At 45.7% G+C, this 24093-nt stretch overlaps 2 protein-coding genes across 2 annotated transcripts in view; one reads left to right on the forward strand and one right to left on the reverse strand.

Moving 5' to 3' along the window:
- Window positions 1-10398, reverse strand: part of TBC1D2 (TBC1 domain family member 2) — a 44106-nt gene extending 33708 nt beyond the window's left edge. Inside the window, exons 1-3 of the mRNA XM_015420672.1 lie at window positions 10244-10398; window positions 5178-5616; window positions 1435-1558 (exon numbers count right to left, since the gene is read on the reverse strand). Coding sequence (XP_015276158.1) covers window positions 1435-1558; window positions 5178-5616; window positions 10244-10398 — 718 coding nt within the window. The remainder of the gene's footprint in view (window positions 1-1434; window positions 1559-5177; window positions 5617-10243) is intronic.
- Window positions 10399-17419: 7021 nt separating this feature from the next.
- The window catches only part of IKBKAP (inhibitor of kappa light polypeptide gene enhancer in B-cells, kinase complex-associated protein), a 62017-nt gene continuing 55343 nt past the window's right edge, over window positions 17420-24093 (forward strand). Inside the window, exons 1-5 of the mRNA XM_015420673.1 lie at window positions 17420-17614; window positions 18218-18370; window positions 19268-19349; window positions 21031-21111; window positions 23076-23161. Coding sequence (XP_015276159.1) covers window positions 17465-17614; window positions 18218-18370; window positions 19268-19349; window positions 21031-21111; window positions 23076-23161 — 552 coding nt within the window. The 5' untranslated portion in view covers window positions 17420-17464. The remainder of the gene's footprint in view (window positions 17615-18217; window positions 18371-19267; window positions 19350-21030; window positions 21112-23075; window positions 23162-24093) is intronic.

Below are 24093 nucleotides of genomic sequence, written 5' to 3' on the forward strand. Positions count from 1 at the left end.
CACCGCCGCCGGCCTTGCAGCTCCACTGCCGAGACCCATGGGGGGCCCGGCGGTGGACCTGCAAGGCTGGTGGGAGTGCAAGGAAGTCCCACAAAGGCCCTCCCTGGCCCCAGGCAGGCAGGGGTGGGGAGAGGCAGGGAGGAAGCAACTTACCCTCCCTCTTCTCCTGCCTCCTCCTGGCTGAATGAGGGCCGGAAGCAGGGCGACCGGAAGCAGGGGGCGGGGCTTCGTCATGTGCCCCGCCCCCGTACCTCACCCAGGGGAACTGCGATCCCCCGCGATCCCCCCCGAAATGACCTCTGAGTTTGACCACCTGGAGGTTGGCAACTGGGCCAGTGGCTGGTGCTTGGCTCTGCTTGCTCCTGGCTGCCAGCAGCCCACTGGGAAATTTCCCTGTACGTTAAATCACCAACCAGCCCCTGGAGGCCTACATGTGTCATGGCCAATCTGCACAGGCTCAGCCTGAGTGATCACTAGCCCCTCCCCGAAACCTGAGGGACAGAGATTATGTGGATTGGGCCTACACACACTGAATTCTGTTACAAATTTGAGACAGTCAAGTGTGAAAATGGCAGGCAGCTCCAGGCATGGAGCATGTGCACCGGAGGAAGGAGGGAAGAAGTGGGCATGTTTCCACTCCCCTTTCACAGTTAGGCAGTACACAGTTCATGTCACATCTGTATGGAACACACGAAGCTGCCTTATACTGAATCAGACCATTGGCCCGTCAAGTTCAGTATTGTCTACTTAAGACTGGCAGCAGCTCTCCAAGGGACTCGGGGGGAGGTCTCTCACATCACCTACAGAAGAAGAAGGGGAAGAAGAGTTGGATTTATACCGCGCCCTTCACTCGGAGTCTCAGAGCAGCTTACAATCTCCTTCCCTCCTGCTTTGCACGAGAACGCTTTCACTTTAAAGACAACTTTGTTGGTCTTAAAGGTGCCACTGGACTCAAACTTTGTTCTCCCCTGTGAGGTAGGTGAGGCTGAGATAAATCTGAGAGAACTGTGCTGGCTGCATGTGGAAGGGTGGGGAATCAAACCCAGTTCTCCAGAGTCTGTAGCTCTTAACCACTACACCAAACCGGTCCTTTTTAACTGGAGATGCCAGGGATTGAACCTGGGACTTCTGCATGTCAAGCAGGTGCTGTACACCTGAGCCATGGCTATTCCTCTAACATCTGTGTTGCAATCTCATTAAAAACGAAGAAGTGTTTGGACAGGATTCTCAGTCATGTTACACTAAGGCAAAAGTATCCAGAAAAATAATGCCGCCCCCAAGAAAAAAGGGGCATTTTTAAAATGAGAATAGTGCATGGGAAGGGGTTCAAGCAAATATCTTTATCTGAACATTGTGACCCAGAGATTTACTTATGAGAAGCCAATGTCCCATTGTGGGACAAAAGTCTAATATAGTTATATTGCTGTTACTTACAGTAGCTAAACTGGCCTTTGTCTACAGCATCCTCTACCAAACTCCAAGGCTGGTTATTACAAAACTCCCAACGCTTGATCTGTAACTGCTGCAACCAGTACATCATGGCTTGTTTGCTGACAGCCTGTAGTTAAATTAAAAATAAATAAATAAGATTTAAGTTCTGCCTGCAGATACCACTGAATTCTGCCAGGATAGGGTCTGGTAGTAAAGACAATGTTATTGGAACCGACCTGTTAAGTAACAAATTGGATTTCCCAATCTCATGCTTCTCATGATGGGTCAGGAAAAGGAGTGCAGGATTAGGGATGGGCATGAACCACATTTTTGCAGTTCGGTTCATGGTTCGTGGCTGAATCACAACCCTGTACGAACCAGGAGGCTGATTTGCAAACTGACCTAGTTCGTGTCAATTCGCGAGCCATTTAAAGAGTAAACCCCTGCTTTCTGCTCCTCACAGGTCTTCGAACAGCTGAACATCAGGAGCACCGCTCAGCTGTTTGGTTTAAATGGTAGAATGCTCTGGGAAGTAGAATGCAGGGATTTCCAAACAGCTGTCTTTTGTGAAGAGCAGGAAGCAGGGGTGTGAAAACAGCTGTTTTTCTTCACAAACCATCATCAACTGCACCAAGATTTTTGGAAGTTGGTGGTGGTTCTTCAGTTCTTCAGCAAACCACAAACCAGTCAAAATTTGTGCCAAACTTTAGTTCATCAACCAGTTTGTGCCCATCCATATTCAGGGTATTGACTCCGGGCTTCCCACAAAAGCAGAAGGCTGCCCTCATGATAAACAGCAGTTTCCTGAAGACAAAAAAAAGTCTTTCTCCTCATCAGGATGAATCAGAGCATTTTGTAAGGGGAAAAAGAAAACATGGCTGATAATGTGATCAAACTATTCTGTGTCCCTGATTTTTGCCAATAAACTGGGGGGAAACAGAAGTATCTGAAAAATCAGTGTTTAAATTTGAGTTTGTGTTAGTGAAAAATATATTACTGATTGATTTACTTCATTTATAGGCAGCTGTCAAGGCTCAAGACAGATTACAGAATTAGGAAACAATGCAACATAAATGGTATAAGATATACAATAAGCAATGTAAAAAAAACCCACAACCCTGCCTGATTTTTCCACACAGACATTAAAACCCCAACACTACTATAACCCTGTTCTCATTTATAAAAATACTAAGAGTTATTAATCTTTTTTTGCTGTCTGAAATTCTCCAGCTATGAACTCTGCAAGGTCTAAGGGGAGAATACTAGATTCCAGCTAACTAGAAACTCAACTCTAAGTGGATATAGCTAAGTAACCCACCCCAGGGGAATCTAGGCTTTTCCTGGCAGCGATATTAACAAGGCTAAAACAAGCATTGGTTGAACATTCATTCATTTCCCCCCAGAAACAGACTTACTTCTTACAGCCACTCCCTTCAGCACAGCTATAGTTGTAGACAGGGCTTTTTTTGTAGAAAAGGCCCAGCAGGAATTCATTAGCATAATAGGCCACACCAACAGTAGAAACATATTAGCATATTAGGCCACACCCCATGCCTTCCCTTGGTTTAACTGGGTGCCCCGTGGCTGTGGGGCGCCCGGAAAAACCAGTCCTTGGACAGGCCGGGTAAGGCACGGGGAGGCATTTAAATGCCTCCCCGATCCTTCCAGGCCTCCCCCTGGCCCGCAGCCTCAGAGTAGCCGGGTGTGTGTGTTGTTCTCCAGGCCTTCCCTCTGTAGCCACGCACACACGCAGAGGTTTTGGCTGTAGTGGGCGTAGCCAACTCTGAAGCCAGCCGGAACTCCGTTCCTGTGTGTTCCTGCCCAAAAATAGCCCTGGTTGTAGAGTTGCCAGACTCCACGTGGGGGGTGGAGATTCCCCAGAATGACAATAGATCTCCAGATGACAGAGATCAGTTCCCCTGGAGAAAATGGTTGCTTTGGAGGGGAGACTATAGGACATGATGCCCTGCTAAGGTCCTTCCCCTCCTCAGCCTCCACCTTCAAATCACCAGGAATTTCCCAACCCAGAACTGGCAATGCTATAGGAGTGTTACAGGGGGTTGATTCTACATCACACCCCCATTCATGTCAGGTGCTAAAAGAAGGAGGAGAAGGAGGAGATTGTATTTATACCCCACCCGTCACTACCTGAAGGAGTCTCAGAGCGGCTTACAATCCCTTTCCCTTCCCCTCCCCACAACAGACACCCTGTGAGGTAGGTGGGGCTGAGAGAGCTCTCTCGAGAACTGCTCTTTCCAGAACAGCTCCGAGAGAACTGTGACTGACTCAAGCTGCATGTGGAGGAGGAGTGGGGAATCAAACCCGGTTCTCCCAGATTAGACTCCGCGCTCCTAACCACTACACCTAACTGGTGTAGAAGAATAACAGTTGAGGACAGGAGGGAGGACAGCAGAAAAAAAGGGGGAAGGAGACCCTGGCATGTCCTCTAACAAGGCTAGCTGCAAGGCCACCTAAAGTGCCCAGGGTGTCTGCTGCCAGAGGTGAAAGGGGAAATCCCTAAGGAACGTTTTCACTTTGTCCTCCATAGTATAGTACATAAAGCAACCTTTCAGGCTGTTTGCCAGACACAAATGCTCAGTAAACTACAACTCACAGAAGAATCACATAATAAAAAGACAATACAACTGAAGAAACTTAATAAATGTAAATATCATATATGTCAACTCTAAAAACCGAATCAGGGTCTTCAGAATCCAATCTGTCATGATTTCAGAATTCGGTAACAATGTTTTCATGCCCACAAAATACATTTCGGTATGGTTTCCGTGGTCTTCTTGTCAGACCCCAAAGGGCTCTTTCTGTAGCAGGAACTCCTTTGCATATTAGGCGACACACCCCTAATGTAGCCAATCCTCCAAGAGCTTACAGAGCTCTTCTTACAGGGGCTACTGTAAGCTCTTGGAGGATTGGCTACATTAGGGGCGTGTCGCCTAATATGCAAAGGAGTTCCTGCTACAAAAAGAGCCCAAAGGATACATAGCAGGATATATAGAAGAACGTAGCAGCCATGAAACAACTGCACCAGTTTTACTGTTGTGTTCTGTCAATATGACGGGGGGGTATTATCGGCATTATTTTTATTGTGTGAGGTCTGTTGCTGGTAGGCTCTGCTTAAAAGCATCTGACAAGTAAGAGTTGCAGAGCTGGAATGGGCCACTGTCTGAAACAGGATGAGGAACTGTTGGCCCATTCCAGCTCTGCAACTCTTACTTGTTTAATGTTCCTTTGGTCCGAGCTTTTGGAGGCTCCACAGACTATGAGCTCCTTCCTACGATCAGTCAAATTATTAGTTCAAGATTCCTCTAGGCTCAGGTCTTGCCACGTACTAGGGGTCTCCAATGTGGTGCCCGTGGGCGTCACGGCACTCACCGATACCTTTTCTGGTGCCCACCAAGTGTATTTAGAGAGCAGACGGGGCCAGGTAGGGCTTTTGGAGATTTGACTGGCTGGGCAGATTCTTTTAAAGGTTGCTTCGGCAGCAGCTGCCACCATACCATAGGGATCTGCACTGTGTGACTTAAGTTAAGCTGCGGCAATCATTTTGTGGCTGGCTCCACCTCCTGTAGCAGCCATTTTGTAGTAGCCAGTTTGTTGTTGCGCCCACCATGCCATGACCCAAATCCAAATGCGCCCACGGGCTCAAAAAGTTTGGGGACCCCTGCCATATACCATCAACCATTACACACACACACACAACCCACCAGCCTAATGTACATTTCACGTACCTTAAGGATAAATTCTTTGCTGGAAGTCCTGATTTCAAAAACTCCCTCATCTGCTCCAGCCTTGATATCGAAACTAGCACTGGAGATGTCAATGCTCCCCAAAGGGTTAACGTCTTGGGCCGTCCTGTAGTAAAGCAAATGGCATTTGCTCTCCTCATAAAAGAACCAACGAGACTTCCAGGCTCTGATTGGTGCCTTCCCAGAACATTTGTGTAAATAACCACAGAGTTTCTTCCTAGGGGCTTCCCTGCCAGGTTTCAGATATGCATTTTCCAAACCTTCGTGGCAAGAAGACACAACAGCTTGTTCGACAGCGCAGTTTCCCCCGCTTCCAGTCTCTGCTGCCTTCTCTTCTTCTGACTTACTTGAAGGTGCACCCACAGGAGACTCCCTACTCCCAGAATCTGATTCCATATTGTCCCACAGGGCAAATTTCTTACTGGAATGCAAGTGACAAAAAAAAAAATGAGGAGGAGGAGAAGAAGAAGAAAGGGTAATGAGAAAACTCTAGCATCTGCATCCTGTGTGCAGTGTGTGTGTGTGGGGGGATTTTTTAAAAATAGTTGCCAAAAACTAAACTTCTACAGCTGTAAAATAATTTTTAATCCAAACACCAAACTGGTGACAAAGGAAATTCTCTGCACACAATTTCCACTATTCTAGCTGCTCCAAGGGAGCTTGTGCATCTACTAGAAGACTCAGGAACAGTTTGCAAAACAATTGGCTCTAGGTCAGTTTTTTTTTAAAGCTATTTTTTCTGTGTACTGCTGAGCCAGCATGGCATAATGCTTAAAAGTGTCAGACTAGTACCTGGAAGACCCAGGTTCAAATCCCCACTTGTGCCATGGAAGCTTGCTGGGTGACCTTGGGCCACTCACACACTCTTAGTCCATTTATAACATGATACTACTTTACGTATTTATGAAATTGTAAAGTATAAATGCCTAAGCTTTTCAAAAAGAAACGTTCCAAATACATCCAGTACTTGAGCGCTGCAAACTGCTGCACCCTCCGCTACCTTAGCCTATGCAAACTTTGCAATTTGAGAGGTAGGGAAAAAAAATAAAAGCTGAAAACAGAACACAAAGTTTGCAGTAAACAAAAAGAAGGTGTATTATTTAAACAGAAAAGGTCACAGTAAGACAACCAGCATATTTGGATATCAAGTTAAGTTTGTAACATGCAAAACATCAAGTTTTCAACAACAAATTTTCAAACCTGTTATAGTATATCGTTTCCAAAATCTGAACAGTTAATCTCAACTTTGAAAATACGTTTTATACGTTGACATTGGAATTATCATCTAATGCTATAGATTTTCTTACATTAAACAAAATTTACCTTGTAGAACATTTTATCAATTCCAAAAGATTTGTTTTATTCAGTGCTCCGTTGCTCCCCAATATCTTCTTTTTTTCTCTTTCCTTTGGGAAAAGATAATAATTCCTTGGAATAAAATGGGGAGGGAAGAGGACAAGTCCATCAGGGTGGAAATTATAAAAAGGTCCTTGGGGGGAGGGGAGAGAAAACCTCCCCACGTTTTTCCAGGCCTTCCTGTCTCTAGGCCAGAGGTGGGACTGGAGGCAGCCTCAGGTGGCTTTATTGAGCTAATACTGACCAGCCCAATTAACACCCGTTACACAGCCTCTGTTGTGTGGGCCCCTACTTTCTGGGACAAGGCAACGGAGTACTAGAGACGGGGCCATTTCAGGTGAAACGAGATGACAAACTGGAAGCCATCATGTCCAATGTTCCCTCTAAGGTGTGGAGTCTTGTGAGCAAAAATTCGACTTTGTGAGTTACTGGCATTGAAGTTGTGAGCGAGCGATTTGGCTCCTGCGTAAATTAGTCCTTCCTGAGCTAAGACAAAAATGTGTGAGCTGCAGGCTAAAAAACTGTGAGCTAGCTCACACTGACTCAGCTTAGAGGGAACACTGGACATGTGTTGAGCTCCTGAACTCCCCCGCCCCCCCCAATAACAGACATTTGCCACAGACTGGCAAAGAGCCGCTAGCTCAGCCGATCCATTTCAGATTAGGAAAATGGTACAGAGACAAGACATCCACTTCTCCCCACACCACTGCTGAGGTCTGAATCAGGCTCCCGCCTGCCTGCTTTTTTATAAAATGTTAAGAGCCCAGTGGTTTGTGGCAGGCATGGAGACTGCTCCCAGGAGCCACAGTTGGGAGAGGGGGACAGGAAATTGACCTGTTTGCAACTTGGGTTGATTTCTCTTTCCCTGAGTTTGTTGTATGGTAGAATTTCCTTTATCCCAGGACTGGTTTGAACTCAGCATGTGAGAGCCAGCATGGTCTAGTGGCTAAAGTGCTGGACTAGCAACTGGGAGACCCAGGTTTGAATCCCTAGTCTGCCATGGAAGCTTGCTGGGTGACCTTGAGCCAGTCACACACTCTCAGCCTAACCTACCTTACAGGGCTGTTGTGAGGATAAAATGGAGAAGAGGAGAATTATGAAAGCCGCCTTATGGGAAGAAAGCTGGACAATAAATGAATAAATAATTGGAGTCTGCACTTGGGTGTTTCTCAACCAGTCGGGACACCAGCCAGTTCCGAAAATCAGGGTTAAGAACATAAGAGAAGCCAATGTCGGATCAGGCCAATGGCCCATCTAGTCCAACACTCTGTCACACAGTGGCCAAAAATACCAGGTGCCATCAGGAGGTCCATCAGTGGGGCCAGGACACCAGAAGCCCTCCCACTGTTGCCCCCCCCCCAAGCACCAACAATACTGTGCATCACCTGCCCCAGCCTGTGAGTTCCTATCTATACCTTGTGGCTAACAGCCACTGATGGACCTCTGCTCCATATGTTTATCCAGTTCCCTCTTGAAGCTGTCCATGCTTGTAGCCGCCACAAACGCAACTTTGTCCATGCTTGTAGCCGCTACACCTTTCTCAGCAGGGTTCATTTGCCTTGACTGAGGTTTTACATAGTGCTTCATAGTGCTTCATAGTGCACACACCAGGAAACACCCCCTCACCAAAAAAAACCAAACCAGTTTGCTCTTATGTCTCGAATGGTAGCTCAGGTGCGCCAGCAAACTTGTGTGTCAACAACTATCACCCGCAAAAGTCCGCACATTAGCTGGGCATCTAAAAAGCACACAACCTCATAAGAAAGTTTGGCAAACGTATTAAAAAGGCAGGACATCTGTCTTTGAATTCACAAGGACCTAAATTCAGTCCCAGGGATCTCACCAGGGCTCGAGGGGGGGGAAACGCAACTGGAGAACCTGCTGAGCAGCTTTCAGCCAAGAACCGCAGAAAATTGGAAAGTTAGACACTGATATTGGACTGAAAATTTAGATATTAGCATTTAGGGGGGTTGCCCAATCAGTCTGCATACGCATTGCATCCGTATTTGGTTCCGTATTTTATATTATTATATGCTTCCTGTGTGTAACTCTGCCATACCATAAATAAATAAATACTGCAGAAGTGGGCAAGAGGGACCAGTTGTCTGACTTGGTCAAAGCCACGGGGCCTGGCCCCCTAGTGTTTCTTCTGGGCCCCCTCCCTCCCGGGCTGCCCCCAAAGTGCTCCAACTTACCACCTGCACTGTACTTTCATTTAATTAGCTGGCGGGCACCCTAAGGTCAGTTGTCTGACTTGGTCAAAGCCACTTCCCATATTCCTAAAACTACTCTTTAAGGATCTTCAGAGGAAGGCAATGGCAATGAACCTCTGCTCCTCTCTTGCCTTGAAAACCTCTTGAGGGATCCCCATAACTTGGCTGTGACTTGACAACACTTTATCATCATCATCGCCATCATTTAAGGTATATTAGCATTGCCTCCCCCCAATGGCAAAGGAAGGGGAGCTGCCCCATGAAGAAATTCATATTCATGATTCACTTGTCCATGTTCATGATTCAGTGTGTGATTAAGCTCACGGTGATTAAATTTAGGACGAAGGGCAGGTCTGAACACCAGCTCCTGGGACCGGTCAAAATTCAGCAGTGCAGACTGTGACTTAACACAATGTCACTAAAATGAGCTGAGGGCAACCTCCGTGCTGTGTTGCAGTCAAGCATGTCGGGCAGGGGCGGCCACTTCCTGTGAACCTGGCTGGGCAACCTTCCTCACAGGGTTGTTGTGCAGATAAAACGGAAGAAGGAAGGGAGATCCTTTGGACTTTATTCTTTGCTCTTACAACTACAGTCTTTGAGCACCAACAGTTCAGCAACAGCTAGAGCTGTAATTGCAAAATCTTGGAGAAACAATAAAAACCTCACTATCAGAAGCTGGGTTTTGAAAGTACAAGAATTATGTATATTAGATAAGATCACAGGTTCTGTTTCCCAAAAAGACTACATCTAAATTTGTGACTACTTGGTTTCTAGTCTGAGAGTATTTATATTCCAAAAGAAGAGTTTAAATCTGTAACAGACATTATTAATCTCATATTTTAGCTGCTTTTCTTTAAGATTGCTTGTTTTTACATAAGTCACTCCTGATTAAATTTTCCTATTTTTTATCCTATACGTTGGCTGAAGTAAGCCACAATGTTGAGTTACTTAACTGTTCTATAGCTTATTGTTAACTTTAAAAGTTACACACACGTGTACACCACTGCTTGCATTCTATAAGTAAAATAAAAAAAGAATTTAAAAATTCAGCAACAAAACGAGAATAGGAAAAAACCCGATTATGATAGCAGCAAATAACGATGATATCAACAAATACATGGCCAAATCAATTAGAGCACCAATTTGTCCAAATCTGTCCATCTATTAGACTTGATTACATAGGAGAAAAACTTGGCAACTGCCAGAGTACTATTATGATCACTTGCTGGAAGGGAGATCCATGGACCCAAACGCGCTAAAAACTGTCCTGGAACTGAAAAGAAACCAGAAGACCTCCACCCCATCACAAGATCTCGGCTTCCCGCAAGACTTCCAGGCGGCAAAGCTTGCAATCCCTGCGGAGACTCTGGAGAGAGCGAGAGCGAGAGAGAGCGCCCCGGACTCGCCTCCCCGGAACTCTCTAAGCGGGCCGGGCTCCAGAAGGTGGTCCCAGCCAGGCGAGCCCCCCGCCGCTCTTACCTTCGCTCGCCCTCCCCCGGGCCATCAGCGCCTTCCCAAGCCCGCTCCGCTTCCTGCTCCGGGCGGCTGCGGCTCTTGCGAGGCAAGCGGCGGCCGGCTGTTTCCTGGTCGCTTAGGGGCGTGGCGGCGGTACCAGGCGGTCCCGGGCATGGCATGGCCCTGGCAGCGGAAAAAAAAACTTAGTACATCCCTCTTCCGCGCCCGGCCGCAGGGAAAGGAAACGACGCCTTTCCCAGGGATCGCCTGAATGCAAAGTAGAGTCGCCAACTCTGGGTTGGGAAATTCCAGGAGATCTGGGGGTAGAGCGTAGAGAAGGTGGGGTTTGGGGAGGGAACGGACCTCAAGCAGATTATAATGCCGTTTTCTCCAGTGGAAGTGACTTCTGTAGTCTGGAGAGCTGTAGTCTGTTCTTTGGCATCAGTTGTTGTAATTCCTGGAAATCTCCAGGTGCCGCCCGGGGGCTGGCAACCCTAAATGCAAATTCAGGCTACAAGCGCAGATTCAACCGTCCGGTTGCCCGGGCATGCGGAGACGCGTCGCCTTGCGCGTCTTTGGGCGTTCTTTGAATTCAGTTCCCAACGTTTCTACAAGCCCAGGCCCGTCGTTCACACGTGGCTTGCGGCCCCCAGTAGTGTCAGCACTGCAAATCTCGCTCGGGAATGCGAGGGACTGTAAAAGAGCCGGGTCACATTGCGTGGAAGCGAGATTCGTGGAGTTTGATAAGCAACTCTGTGGTTTCTTATAAGTAAATAAGTGGGAGGAGGATATGAAAAAGCAACAGAAAATGAAGATGAAAAAATGACTTGGTAATTTCCCCCCTTCCTTTTATTTGGAAAGTATTTATGGAAAGAAGTATGACATGTCTTTGCTGCCATTAACAGCTGCTTATAAAACCCAGTATGCTCCAGCTTTATAACAGTTAAGACACACGTCTCAACTATCAAATACTTATAGATGAGACATGGATTTTTCCTGATCTCAAAACCTCTTTTCGTCTAAGTGCCCTGGAAGCTGCCAACTTCCAGGTGGTCTTAAAGGTGCCACTGGACTCAAACTTTGCTTGGTTTTAGCTTGTTACCTACCCTCAGGCAAAAACCTACCATAAACCCCCAATACATTTAATTCAGCTTACTCACCCCTGACAAAGTGTGTAGATCGAGCCCAAAGGGGAAAAAATGAAATTGTGAGAGAAGCCAGATGTTTAGCTAAGCCTCTTGTGGCTGTGAAGGGAGGTAGCAGAAAATATGTGACTATTTTTATAGTCTCCAGACTTCAGGAAAAACTATGCATGTATTTACTTATTTACTTCATTTACACCCCAATGGGGACCTAACAGGTCATTTAATTCTCTCCTCTTCCATTTTATCCTCACAACAACCTTGTGAAGATAGATCCAGGAGGGCAGCCATGTTGGTCTGAACCCGTAGTGCAAAATTAGAGTCCCAGTGGCACCTTTAAGACCAGCAAAAGTTTATTCAAGGTATGAGCTTTTGTGTGCAGCAGCATCATGTTACATGTTAATTTCCCTGTCTATAAGTTTGAACCTTACACACTATTCCAACGTATTTGAAAAAGTGTGCCTTGCACATGAAAGCTCATGTCTTGAATAAACCTTTGTTGAAGATATTGTCAAAGGCTTTGTTGGTCTTAAAGGTGCCACTGGACTCTAATTTTGTACAACCCTGTGAGGTAGATCAGGCTGAGAGTGTGTGACTGGCCCAAGGTCATTCAGCCAGTTTCCTTGGCAGAGTGGGGATTCAAACCTGGCTCTTATTTATATACATACAAATTATATAAAGAATTAATGGCCATGCATCACCGTCTCAGCTGTGAGGAGAGTGCTAGCTCTCCGATAATGTGATGTTTACTCACTGTGTGTGGCAGGGAAAGTCTGGGAAAGTAAGACTGAAAGAGCAGAGGTACAGCTTTGCGTAGAAGCTCTGTTGCTGCTGGGCTTCAGCTGGAACTGCAGTGGTAATGGAGAAAACACAGGATGGCTTTGCTGTGTGGAAACAGCCAGAGTTATATCCTGCCTCTTACATCAGTGGGATGCACCGTGCACAGCTGAGCCGAGTTCTAAGAAACATCCATTATATTTTCTAAGCCAGCTCCCAGGATTTGTCTCTGCAAGTGTAGCATAGCCTAGTTAATTCTGCCTTCTGGCAACCTGCCCTCTTTTTTGCCCGGCTGGCTAGGTCTCGGGTATGGGATCCTGCTAAGTAACAGGGACACTTCTACCATGCACAAGAGAATCCCGGTGGCTCCTCAGTCCCTTCCTCAAGAGGATGCCATTGTATATATTTTGCCACAGAAGATCAATATTGTTCAGGGTGTTACCCACCAACACATCCTGCAACAGTGACTTAATTTTTTCAAGGTAAACCAGAGCCTCTCACATGGTACAGACTGAAGCCAATCTGCATGTTAGGCCAGAGTTGTACAGGCAAAGGGTGGGTGAGGAGTGGGCGCTATCGATTCATCTGATGAGCCTTGTCTGTACACTCATGTTTTCAGGCAGGTAAACATGATAAGTTTCGGTCTACAAAATTCAGTGCCTTTGAAACAGGCCTAGATTACAATGTCTGGGGAAAATTAAACTGTTTACAATTCATTTAATTAAATAATGTAATCATTTTATTTAATGATTCACTGCAACTAGGGACATACTTTTCCTAAGACATCTGTCTAGCCTGGTGGAACACTCTTCCATATGAGATCAGGGCCCTGCGGGATCTGCTTAACATAAGAACATAAGAGAAGCCAATGTTGGATCAGGCCAATGGCCCATCTAGTCCAACACTCTGTCACACAGTGGCCAAAAATAGCAGGTGCCACAAAGCCTGCAAAACAGAGTTGTTCTGTCAGGCTTTCGGTTGAGGCTGGAGGTTTCCTCCCCTGCTACATCTGCTGTGTTGTCTATACTGTTCCACCTGGTGTATCAGCAACCTTGCCCACTGTTCAGAAATTGGTCCATTGTGGGCATGTTTACATGTAGAAAGTAGCACCCCCCAATTGTGCCAGATTGCCACCTGGTGTATTGCAATTGTTGCTACAGTTTTAATATTGAATGATGTTTTAATTGATTGTTTTATTTTTGTTGTAACCCACCTTGAGCCCTGCAATGCAGGGGTGGGTGGGATAAAAGTCAAATAAATAAATACATAAAATGAATAAGTAAGCCTCTTCCAGAATAACAGTGATGGCTATTTCCCAGTCTAAAAAATTAATCTGCCTGTCTCAGCTACATGCCTCGTGAGGTTTCCCAAACTCATGCATCAACTTATACCACATGACTGCTACCCAATGTGTATTTAATTGGGAGTAAGCCCAACTGAATTCAGTGGGATTTATGTTTGAGTAAACCGTTTTAGGATTATTTCAAAAAGTGGACTCTGGTCCACAAAAGCTTATGCCGGAATAAAATTGGGGTTGTGTTTAAGGTGTCTGTCTGTTTAAAACAGAGTGGTACACATTTTACATTAATTATTTTTGTACATCTATTAGTGTTTAAATTGCCACAAGACTTTTTCACTGTTATTTCTATTATTTTTCTTGTTCATGTATTGTCCTAGCAGACACAAAAACAGTTGAGCCACCCGCTAGTTCTCATTCCCTTCTGCCTGACGATCTAGCACTTTAAATGTGGTATTTGCAGCCCAATCCTACACATGTTTACTCACAAATAATTGCGAAGGGGTGGCCATATTCGTCAGTTATAGCAAAATAAAACAAACATCCAGCTCATACTGAAATAAATGTTGTTAGTCTTTAAGGCACTGTTGGGCTTGTTTTATTCTGCTCACAAATAAATCCCACTTTATGGAAAGGGCTTACTCACAGGTAAGTGTACACAAGACTGCAGCCTTTAGAATCATACAGTGAGGCTTACTCACAGGAAAGTGTTCTTAGGATTGCTCTTGAAGGTAGCTGAATAGATCTGCAGTAGAAAACCAAGATTTGGGTTAGGGTTGCTAACCTGCAGGTAGTGACTGTAGATCTTCTGGGTTTACAACTGATGTCCAGGCAAGAGAGATCAGTTCACCTGGAGAAAATGGCCGCTTTAGAAGGTGGACTCTATGGCAGTGATGGCGAACCTTTTAGAGACCAAGTGCCCAATCTGCGACCCAAAACCCACTTATTTATCGCAAAGTGCCAACACAGCAATTTAACCTGAATAACAGAGGTTTTACTTTAGAAAAAACAACTCATACATTAACTTAAGATGATCCAAACAAAGTAAGGAAAGCAATCCCAAATGCTTTCATTTACTTTAAATTATTTGGCAGAGAATTCGACACTAATGATGGTCTAGGCCTGGCTGGGGCGATGGCACGCGTGCCCACAGAGAGGGCTCTGAGTGCCACCTCTGGCACCTGTGCCATAGGTTCGCCAGCACTGCTCTATGGCATTATAATCCATTGAAGTCCTTCCCCTCCCCAAACCCCGTCCTTAGGGCTCCACCCTAAGATAGCAACCCTAATTTGGGTCCAGTAGCACTTTAGAGACCAACAAGATTTCCAGGATAAAAACTTTCGAGAGTCAAAATTCCTTTTATCAGATACCCTTTTTTTTGCCCCTTGAAAATTTATATCCTGGAAATATTTTTGGTCTTTTAAGGTGCTACTGGATTCGAATCCTACTTTAAGAATTGCTCTGTCATTATTTAATATGAAGTTGTATGAACTAGTGATGATATACGGTGGGGCAGTAACTGCCTGTTTTCATAAAACCAGGATTCTAGTTCTGTGTCTTTTGCTAGAACAGTTAAACACAAGATTCCCATCCTCTGTGACACCATGTTCGACTTAATATTCTATTGTTTTTGGAAGATTTTTGCTAGCTGCTTTAAAAAGACCCTGAAAAGTGAGATTTACATACTCTAGAAACAAATACATTCAGACATTGTGTGTGGGGGGAATCAAGCAGGCCCCTCCCCTTTTTTATCTGGCTGAGAAACGAAAAGTTGTCCCCTCACAAAGCGGCTAAGAACAGACGCGCGCACAAACCCCTTTCTAAAATTTCCCGCTCTTTAACAAACCATCGCTCAGCGGTCCCTAGACGCGACAGCTTTCCACTGAGCATGCGCTTTTCGGACCCCACACTGCCCGCGCCTTCAGAGCCCCACTGAGCACGCGTCGTCTGGAAATCGAGCCGCCCTTACTCGTCGTCGGCTTCAGAGTTGTACTGAGCATGCTCTCTGCCTGCTTTGCCCGCACAGTGGCTTTAACATGGCAGGCGTGCGGGAGGCTGTAGTTAAGGTCTACGCGTGTCGTTGAAAAGTATTCTGCTTCTAAGGTAAGCGAGCTTCAGTAGGGATCAGGATTGCGGAGGACGCCTTCTCGTCCTGCCGGGGGATGCATATTTTGTACGCCATTGCGTCCTACACAAAGGGAAGGGGTGCAAAATGACAGGATCTTTATTTGTAAAAGATCCCGCTCCTCTCTTGGTTCGCCAAGCCCAGGTCAGCAAAGCGTATGCTACAGGGGATTCAGCTGGAGCTTCGCGTTGGTTCAGGCAAGTTTCCAAATCCTTGCAACGTTCAGACATAATGATAACACCAAGTGGATAATTTCCTTCTGAATTTTTGAGTGGGAAGGAGCTCTACCAAGTGATCCTACTACTTACACAGAGACGAAAGTATGGCTTTGCCTGCTGAATTTCTAACTGTCAGACAACGGTTTAGTTATCTACAGCATTTTTATCCTGCCCTCTCTCCAAGGAGTTCAGGGAAGCAAATATGGTTCTTCCCCTCCTTTGTTTTATCCTCAGAGAGCAACAACCCTGTGAGGTAGGATAGGCTGAGAGAGAATGATTGGCTCGAGGTCACCCAGTGAGCATCCCTTGGCAGAGTGGGGATTTGAACCTGAGTTTCCCTGGTTCTAGTCCAATACCACTATACCATACTGTGTCAGATTTAGCTCAGGTGAGTGACCCGCCATGGCTCAGTGAGCTAGCATTGCAGGGTCACAGTTCTGACCCAGCAGCGGGTTTTGGCTGCCACCTGGAACTCCCATGACCTTTGGGAGCAGAGCATGGAGCGGATGTGATGTCACTCTATGTCAGTGGTTGGGAGAGAGAGAGAGGCTGGGAAAGAGAGAGAGGGGCCAAAGAGCTGGGTCTCTCCAATTCAATGCTATAGCTACTACACAAGAGAGAGAGAGGCCGGGAAAGAGAGAGAGAGGCCAAAGATCATCCAAGGAGCTTCATGGCCTGATCAGGGCCTTGAAGCTGGGCCTCTCCAATTCAATGCTATAGCTACTACACCTGGCTGAAAGAAGCCCTGCTGTTTTTGCAAATGCCTGTACACAGACATGTTATCTCTCCCTTTAGGGTCCCTGGCAGCGAGGACCAGACCACTCACTGTTGGGGTGGAGGATAAACTTCTCCTTATCGCAACAGTGTTCTCAAGCCTAACAGGAGTGAAGGCAAACACTGCACGTGGGGAGGGGGTTCTATTGTGCTGGGCTGACCCTGCCCATAGTGACCCACAGTGACTGCAGCTATGAAAAATCCAGGCTGCTTTTAACTCAGTCCTGGGATCTGGTCCTTCAGCGCTTTAAAATGTGACTTGATGTATCTTCACAAGCCTGAACTGTTATGATTCTACCAGGGTTCTTTTTGTAGAAAAAGCCCAGCGGGAACTTATTAGCATATTGGGCCACACCCCTGACAGCACAGCTCATTAGCACATTAGGCTGCACCCCCATGTTACCAGAAGTGTGGTCATCCAGCCACACTCACCTTTCCCTTCTTATTCTGTTTACCTTGTTTGTTGTCAAAACCCAGGGCCTTTTTTTGTAGCAGGAACTCCTTTGCATGTTAGGCCACACACCCCTAGAGTAGCCAATCCTAATGAGTTCCTGCTGTTGGGTGTGGCCTATTATGCTAATGAGTTCCTGCTGGGCGTGGCCAACTTGGGAGCCAGCCGGAACTCCGTTCCTGTGCGTTCCTGCCCAAAAATACTAACAATGTCTTCTTTGTCCCAGTCCCCCCCACACATCGCATTATTTACTTACATTTTATATGTTTACACTTTTGTACTCCACTTATTCTCTAGTTTTAAAAAAGGAGCATAAATCAATTAATTTCTTTAAAATATTGCCAGTATAATGTTTATGTGCATGCTTCTGGTTTTCAGGTGCAGTCTGACTTTGATTTGTTCTTAAGGCAGAGTGAGAAAACCGTTTTCTCCTATTAACTTTTGTTTGTACTGAGGACATTATGAGAAACCTAAAATTACTGAGAACACGGGAGTGCCAGGCCAGCCAGGTTTTTGGAAGTCCACAGGGTTTCTCTCTCCGTGTGGACCGAGGGACATTATTAATCAGCTCAGAGTATGGAATTGTGGAACTGGATCCCCTCACTCAGGAGGTGAGTTACCATATTTCTTTGTCAAGTTGTTTTTATGTTCTACAGCAAGTCTCCCTAACCTTGTTGGCCTTGTGGTGTTTTAAGAACATTGAGCGGGTACTGTGGCAAAATGGCTGCCTGGGTAGGTGGAGGGCTAGGACCAATCACAAAATGTTGGAAGGTTCTGTGTCGACTGTTCTCTTACAGTGGAGGTGGCTGTTTCTGAATGGCTCTTTGCAAATACAAAAATGATATCTTTTGGACTCTTCCGAAGCATCTCCTGCTCCAACAAAGTGGCGTGAGGCCAGGACTGGCTCAGCTTCAGGGAACAAGAGAGTGGGCACCAGGAAACACATCAGCAGGTGCCATATTGGCACCTGTTCTGTCAAGTCTCTCTCTCTCTCTTCCATAGCTGTGGAACTAAAGTTATGTGCTGCTGATTGCATTTGCTGTTGCCTATAATGATTACCTGGGTTCTTTGAAGGACTAATCTGTGTAGGAATATTTAGGCTTAAGATGCTTATAACTGATGTCAGTTCAGATGACATTATGAATATTTGGTGAGGTTTCTTGGCTTAATCATAGTGATTGTTTCTCATCGCCCTCTGTTTTTTCTATTTATAGGTCACAAATGAAATTTCTCTGACAGCAGAAGGGTTTCTGCCAGAAGATGGAAGTGGACGCATTGTGGGAATTGAGGATTTGCCTGATCAAGAATCTGTGTGTGTGGCTACAGCCACTGGAGATGTTATCCTGTGCCACCTGAACACAAACCAGGTATGCTGCAATGGCAGTTGGAACTACGGAACCTCCAGGACCGCCAAAGGAGGACCAGAAATCTAACCAGGGCAGTGTGTGTTCTAAACGGGCTGCTTTCGTAATAGTGGCCTTCAAGGGGTTTGAAGACTCTTCCCCCCCATTTAAAAAAAATACTATTATTGGCTTAAATTTATAGGAAAATTAACATCCATATTGTCAAACATATATATATATTTAACCATGGACATATTATAAGAAGCCACAAGCATATTTGGATACAATAAAAAAATTTAAATTAAAAAAAAAAATAAGAAGCCACAAGCTCCCATTACATGTGCACCTGGAACCGGATTAAAATATCCCCTTTTTTCCTTCTCCTAAAATATTAAAAAACCCAAACAACCCTAGAAGAAGGTTAGTCCATTTTAAATTGAGCAGAGGCATGGTATAGCCTGATCTTGTCAGATCTCAGGAGCTAACCAGGTTCCGTATTTGGATGGGAGACCGCCAAGGAAGGCTCTGCAGAGGAAGGCGATGGCAAACCACCTCCGCTTCTCACTGGCCTTGAAAGCCCCTTGCTGGGGTTGCCATAGGCCAGTTCTGACTCGATGGCTCATATGTAGGTACTTTAGACTGAAGCAGAATCCAGAGGTGGACCACAGTCATTAGTTAAAGGCCATTGACTTAATTTTACTGAAGTAAAAGGAAGACCATGGTAGCATTTAGGGATTCGGAGGCTGACACCTGATGGCATAGCATTGGTCAGATGTATGTTAGCCATTTAAGGGCTTTTTGGCACTGAGACAAGTGATGATGGGCGGGTCATCTGCTTAAGTACAGTGTGTGGCTGCTGCTAAAGGGGCAGTAGCACAAAAAGGTGGCACCGACAACCCTGTTTTCTTTCCTCCTTTGCAGCTGGAGTGTGTCGGGAGTGTGGACAGTGGTCTAACAGTAATGAGCTGGAGTCCAGACCAAGAGCTTGTTCTCCTGGCGACAGGTACAGAGCAAAGTTTTCAAGCAGATATGGTTGATCAGCCTTTGGGTCCAGAGCGGTTGTTAGCACTGGCTGTTTTGAAAACCATCCTTTTGCTAAAAAAAAAGAACCAGCCTTGGCAATGCATTCTGCTTCCTCTTTCTATTGAGAATTCGTCTCCCCCCCACCTTGTCTAGTTTGCTTTAAACATAGTTTAATGTTACAGGTGCTCCAAAATCTACCTGGGTCAAACTGGGTCTCTACGTAACCAGGGTTTATTTCAGACTCTGGTTAAGAAGGGAATCTGTTCAGCATTCAACCATGGTTCTCCTCGATAACGCTGTCTATTTAAGATAAATTTAGGTGGGCAGCCGAGTTGGTCAGAAGCAGAACAAAGTTTGAGTCCAGTGGCACCTTTGAGACCAACAAAGTTTTATTCAAAGTTTGTTTTGCACACGAAAGCTTACCCTTTGAATAAAACTTTGTTGGTCTCAAAGGTGCCACTTGACTAACTTTGTTCTGCTGTATATTTCAGGTGCCCTGACCTGCATGGCCAAGGCTAGCCCAATCTCGTCAGATCTCAGAAGCTAAGCAGGGTTGGCCCTGGTTAGTACTTCGATGGGAGACCACCAAGGCGGTCCAGGGCTGCCACGCAGAGGCAGGCAATGGTGTAAGACAGAAACTCCGGCAGTGAACCAAAGTGAATATCTGAATATATGTTCATGATTGATTTAAGTTACTGTGATTAGAATAATCAAAGGCACTTAACATATGCACCATGTAAGTGTTAAGTGCACCTGCTAAGTTAAACTGACTTAGTCAGTGGCAGAGTGCAAAGGGTTTCATAAGCGATGTGTACAACAAAGGCAATCCAGCTCTGTTCATCTCTTGCCTTGAGAACCCCATGAGGGGTTGCCATGTCAGCTGCAGTTTGAAAGCATCTCTCTTTCTGTCTCTCTGTCTCTCTCGGCAAACTAGATAAGGGCCCTTTCTGCACTCTCCTTTTAATCCATGTTCATTACAGCATCCTCCAAGCAATTCTGCACTACAATCAAATTCGGATTTCTTTTAAATCCAGGGTGTTTTTACCCCCCCATTCTGCACTAAAATCGAGTTCAACCTTCTTTTTATTCTGTTTTTTTTCCCCCATTCTGCATTACATGACCTCCCTTCAGTGGTCAGGCCAGTTTCAGCCTGCTTCTGCCCCGGGTTATTTGGGTGCTGTTTTGCCGTGGACTTAAATTGCCTCAGCTCGAACACTGAGAAAATCCGGAGTGGCAGGCAAATGCGGAAAGGACCAAGGTGGTGGACAGTTATTGCTCAAGCAGGAGGGAGAAAAACCATACTTGTTCAAGACCAGCTCTTGATTTGCAGGGTTTGTAGAGAGCTGCCATTACATCAGCATTTGTGGGACTTAATACCTCCTACCTGTGTGACTGTAGAATAGAATCATTAAGTTTCATGGCAATGCACATGTGGAGATTGTTCAGCTGTTGCGTGCATATCTGTGTAGGAGCTTTGTTCCAAATTTCTTTTCATCTCTTGCGAGCCATGCATTCTGTCTTCTTTAACAGCTGCCCTGCTTGCAACAGGGGCTGAAATTCTATGTCAGATCAAGTAGGTAAAAGAAAGCAAAAGTTAGATTGTTTCAGCTGATCAAGAAAACTTTGTTTTTAAAATCTGTTGCACATTTTACCCCATCAAGGTCAGCAGACACTCATTTTGATGACCAGGGAGTTTGAGCCGATTATGGAAAATCAGATTCACCAAGATGACTTTGGAGAAGGTGAGTTGCTGCAGCGGCTGCTGGATTTGCACAAAATACAAAGCTCAGTTGTGTAAAAGCAAAAAAACATGCAAGGGGAGGATTGAATGCAAATAAAAAAGTATGATACCAGACAACCGGATTTGATCATGTAGTCTGACTGTTGCAAAACTATGGCAGTGCTGTTACTTAAATGCAAATTCAAATAATGCATGTAAATGCAAGGATCCTACTTGTAGAATTCAATAAAGGCCCTGGTCAAACGGAGCATTTGCCCCGCTGAAGGCACGATACTCCGGCGGATTTTCCGGACGCAATCTCACCGGAACATTTGGGAGGCATAGCACTCCCATGGCCAACCCGCGGCAAGCCGCTGAAGCTGCATAGTTAAAAGCTACCAGGATCGACCTACCAGCAAATGGTTTGCCACAGGCTGCCTCCAGACTCCTGTGGTGTGATCACGCCGGCACCCTCTTTGCTGCGCGCGCCGATGGTGGAAGCCCCGGTGTGCTGCCATCAAGTCTGATCGCCTAATCGCGCATCCGATTGCGACGGTGCAAAGAGCCATGCCTCCCTCCGCGTTTTCTGGCCCGTGTGATTCTGGCCATAGTTGATCAAAAGGGCAAGTTATCAGATTTATGGATTGCATACACACTGTTATACTTTGCTACCCTTTTTAAGCTCACTGCTTATGTACAGACTTTAAAAAGTGGTTTCCTTAACAATGACATAGGTGTCAATTGATAACTAGAGCAGAAGATGGGAAGTTTTCCTCCTTATTAAATACTGGTAGATGTGTAGATATGTTTGTGTGTATGTCCAAAACCACCCAAGCTACTGAGAATCCAGAAGTACTACCGCATGCACTAATTACAGTTCTTTACATTGACTAATCATCTGACACCTAGTCAATTGCCAGATGCTCCTTTTCCTATTCCAGTAGCACAGCACAGCAGTTATAAACAGGGCGTCTGGTTTCAAATTCACTGCCACAGGAAATGGTGGCGGCTACAAGCATGGATGGCTTCAAAAGGGAATTAGATAAGCATATGGAGCAGAGATCCATCAGTGGCTATTAGCCACAAGGTATAGATAGGGGCTCTTAAGACACTGAACTGCAGGCCGTGGAAGGTCAGTAGTTCAGCAGTTCAAGACCCGAGTCCCGCATGATGGAGTGAGCTCCCATCTCTAGTTCCAGCTCCTGCCAACCTAGCAGTTCGAAAGCAAGAAATTGCAAGTAGATAAATAGGTACCACTTCGGTGGGAAGGTAACAGCGTTCCGTGCACCTTAGTGTTTAGTCATGCCGGCCACATGGCCACGGAAACGTCTTCAGACAGCGCTGGCTCTTCGGCTTTGAAACGGAGATGAGCACCGCAACCCTAGAGTTGGACTCGACTGGCTTTCAAGCAAGGGAACGTTTACCTTTACCTTTTTATAGATAGGGGCTCTGGGGGAAGGGATGCTCTGTCTTCTTGGTGCTTGGGGGGGGTCAACAGTGGGAGGGATTCTAATGTCCTGGCCCCACTGGTGGACCTCCTGATGGCACCTGGTATTTCTGGCCACTGTGTGACACAGAGTGTTGGACTGGATGGGCCTTTGGCCTGATCCAACATTGGCGTCTTATGTTCTTATGGTAGAATTGGTCTTCTGATATGGTCTTTGTAGGTACCACAAGTTTACTGTCTTGTTACTGGAAAGAAGAGCCGAGGAATGGGAATCTGAAATGGCTTTTGTTTCTGAATCAAGATACTGTACTTGCTTGGAAAAATGTATCATCTGCTGCTGGGAGTTATAACTAGGCAAATGCATCATGCCCAGTGGATAGCCTGGAGTGAAAGGGGTTTGTAAAGTTTGATCTGAGGGCTAGGAGACAGTGTGGGGGGGAAGTGAGGGCAATTTGGGGCTTTTCTGCATCAAATGATTTTTAAAAACAAACAAACCAGTATTTCAAATACATGTTATGAATTTGTTTTCTTACTTCCAGGGGAGTTTATTACTGTTGGTTGGGGTAAAAAGGAGACCCAGTTCCATGGATCTGCAGGCAAGCAGGCAGCTCATGCCAAGCCAGTGGTATGGTATTTGTTATATAGCAGCAATGTAACTCTTGTGTTTTATATAATGCAGGATTACCAGATGTCCTCTTTTTGGAGGACATGTCCTCTTTTATTTTGGTGTCTGGCCTCCTTTGTGTTCTTTTTTTAAAAACTGATGAAAATGTCCTCTTTTTGGGTCGGAAGGTTAGGAATATTCCTAGTTAGCAGCAATTATCACAGTTTAAAATGAGATTTGTCATCGTGATGGCTTGTTTGAAGTAGTCAGTCGGGAAATATGTCCTCTCTTTTGCTTTTCAAAATATGCTAAGCCTCTATAATGAAGTGTATTTGAAAGTCTGCTTTGAGTGCTGTTTTTATGTCTTCATATATGCTTTAGCTCTGCGTATAATTGCTTTAATTATGTGTGTTTTTTTGGGGGTTAATGGTTTTAAAATGTTGTTTTTGTTACGTACGTTGTAATCTGTTAGCCACCTTGGTGGCCCTTGTGAGGGGAGAAAGGCAGGCTATACATTCTGCAGACTCAGACAAAGGGGTATAAGGAAAAGTGTACATGGAAACCATTAATGCTTACCAAAGCCATAAATAAAACTCTATAGTCAGTGTGGCAGAGTTAGTGTTGACAACTGTCTGGGACCCGGAGACCTCTCAAAATTACGGCTGTTCCCCAGACGACAGAGCTCAGTTCCCCTGGAGAAAGTGGCTGCTTTGGAGGGCAGACTCTGTGCCATTATCCCCCACTAAGGTCCCTCCCCTCTTCAGACCCCACCCACCTGAGACTTAGGGTTGCCAAGTCGTACCTTCATCCGGAGCGGGGGAATCCCGGGTCGCTCCTGGTGTACGTGCGCACGCCACATCCACGTCACCCAGAAGTGACGCGATCATGCTGGGGCGGGGCCACGACCATCAGAGGGAAAACCATAGAGTTTTCCCTCGGATGACCGTGGCCCC

Source organism: Gekko japonicus, unplaced genomic scaffold (assembly GCF_001447785.1).
Source record: "Gekko japonicus isolate JY-2015 unplaced genomic scaffold, Gekko_japonicus_V1.1 scaffold1242, whole genome shotgun sequence".
NCBI lineage: Eukaryota > Metazoa > Chordata > Lepidosauria > Squamata > Gekkonidae > Gekko > Gekko japonicus.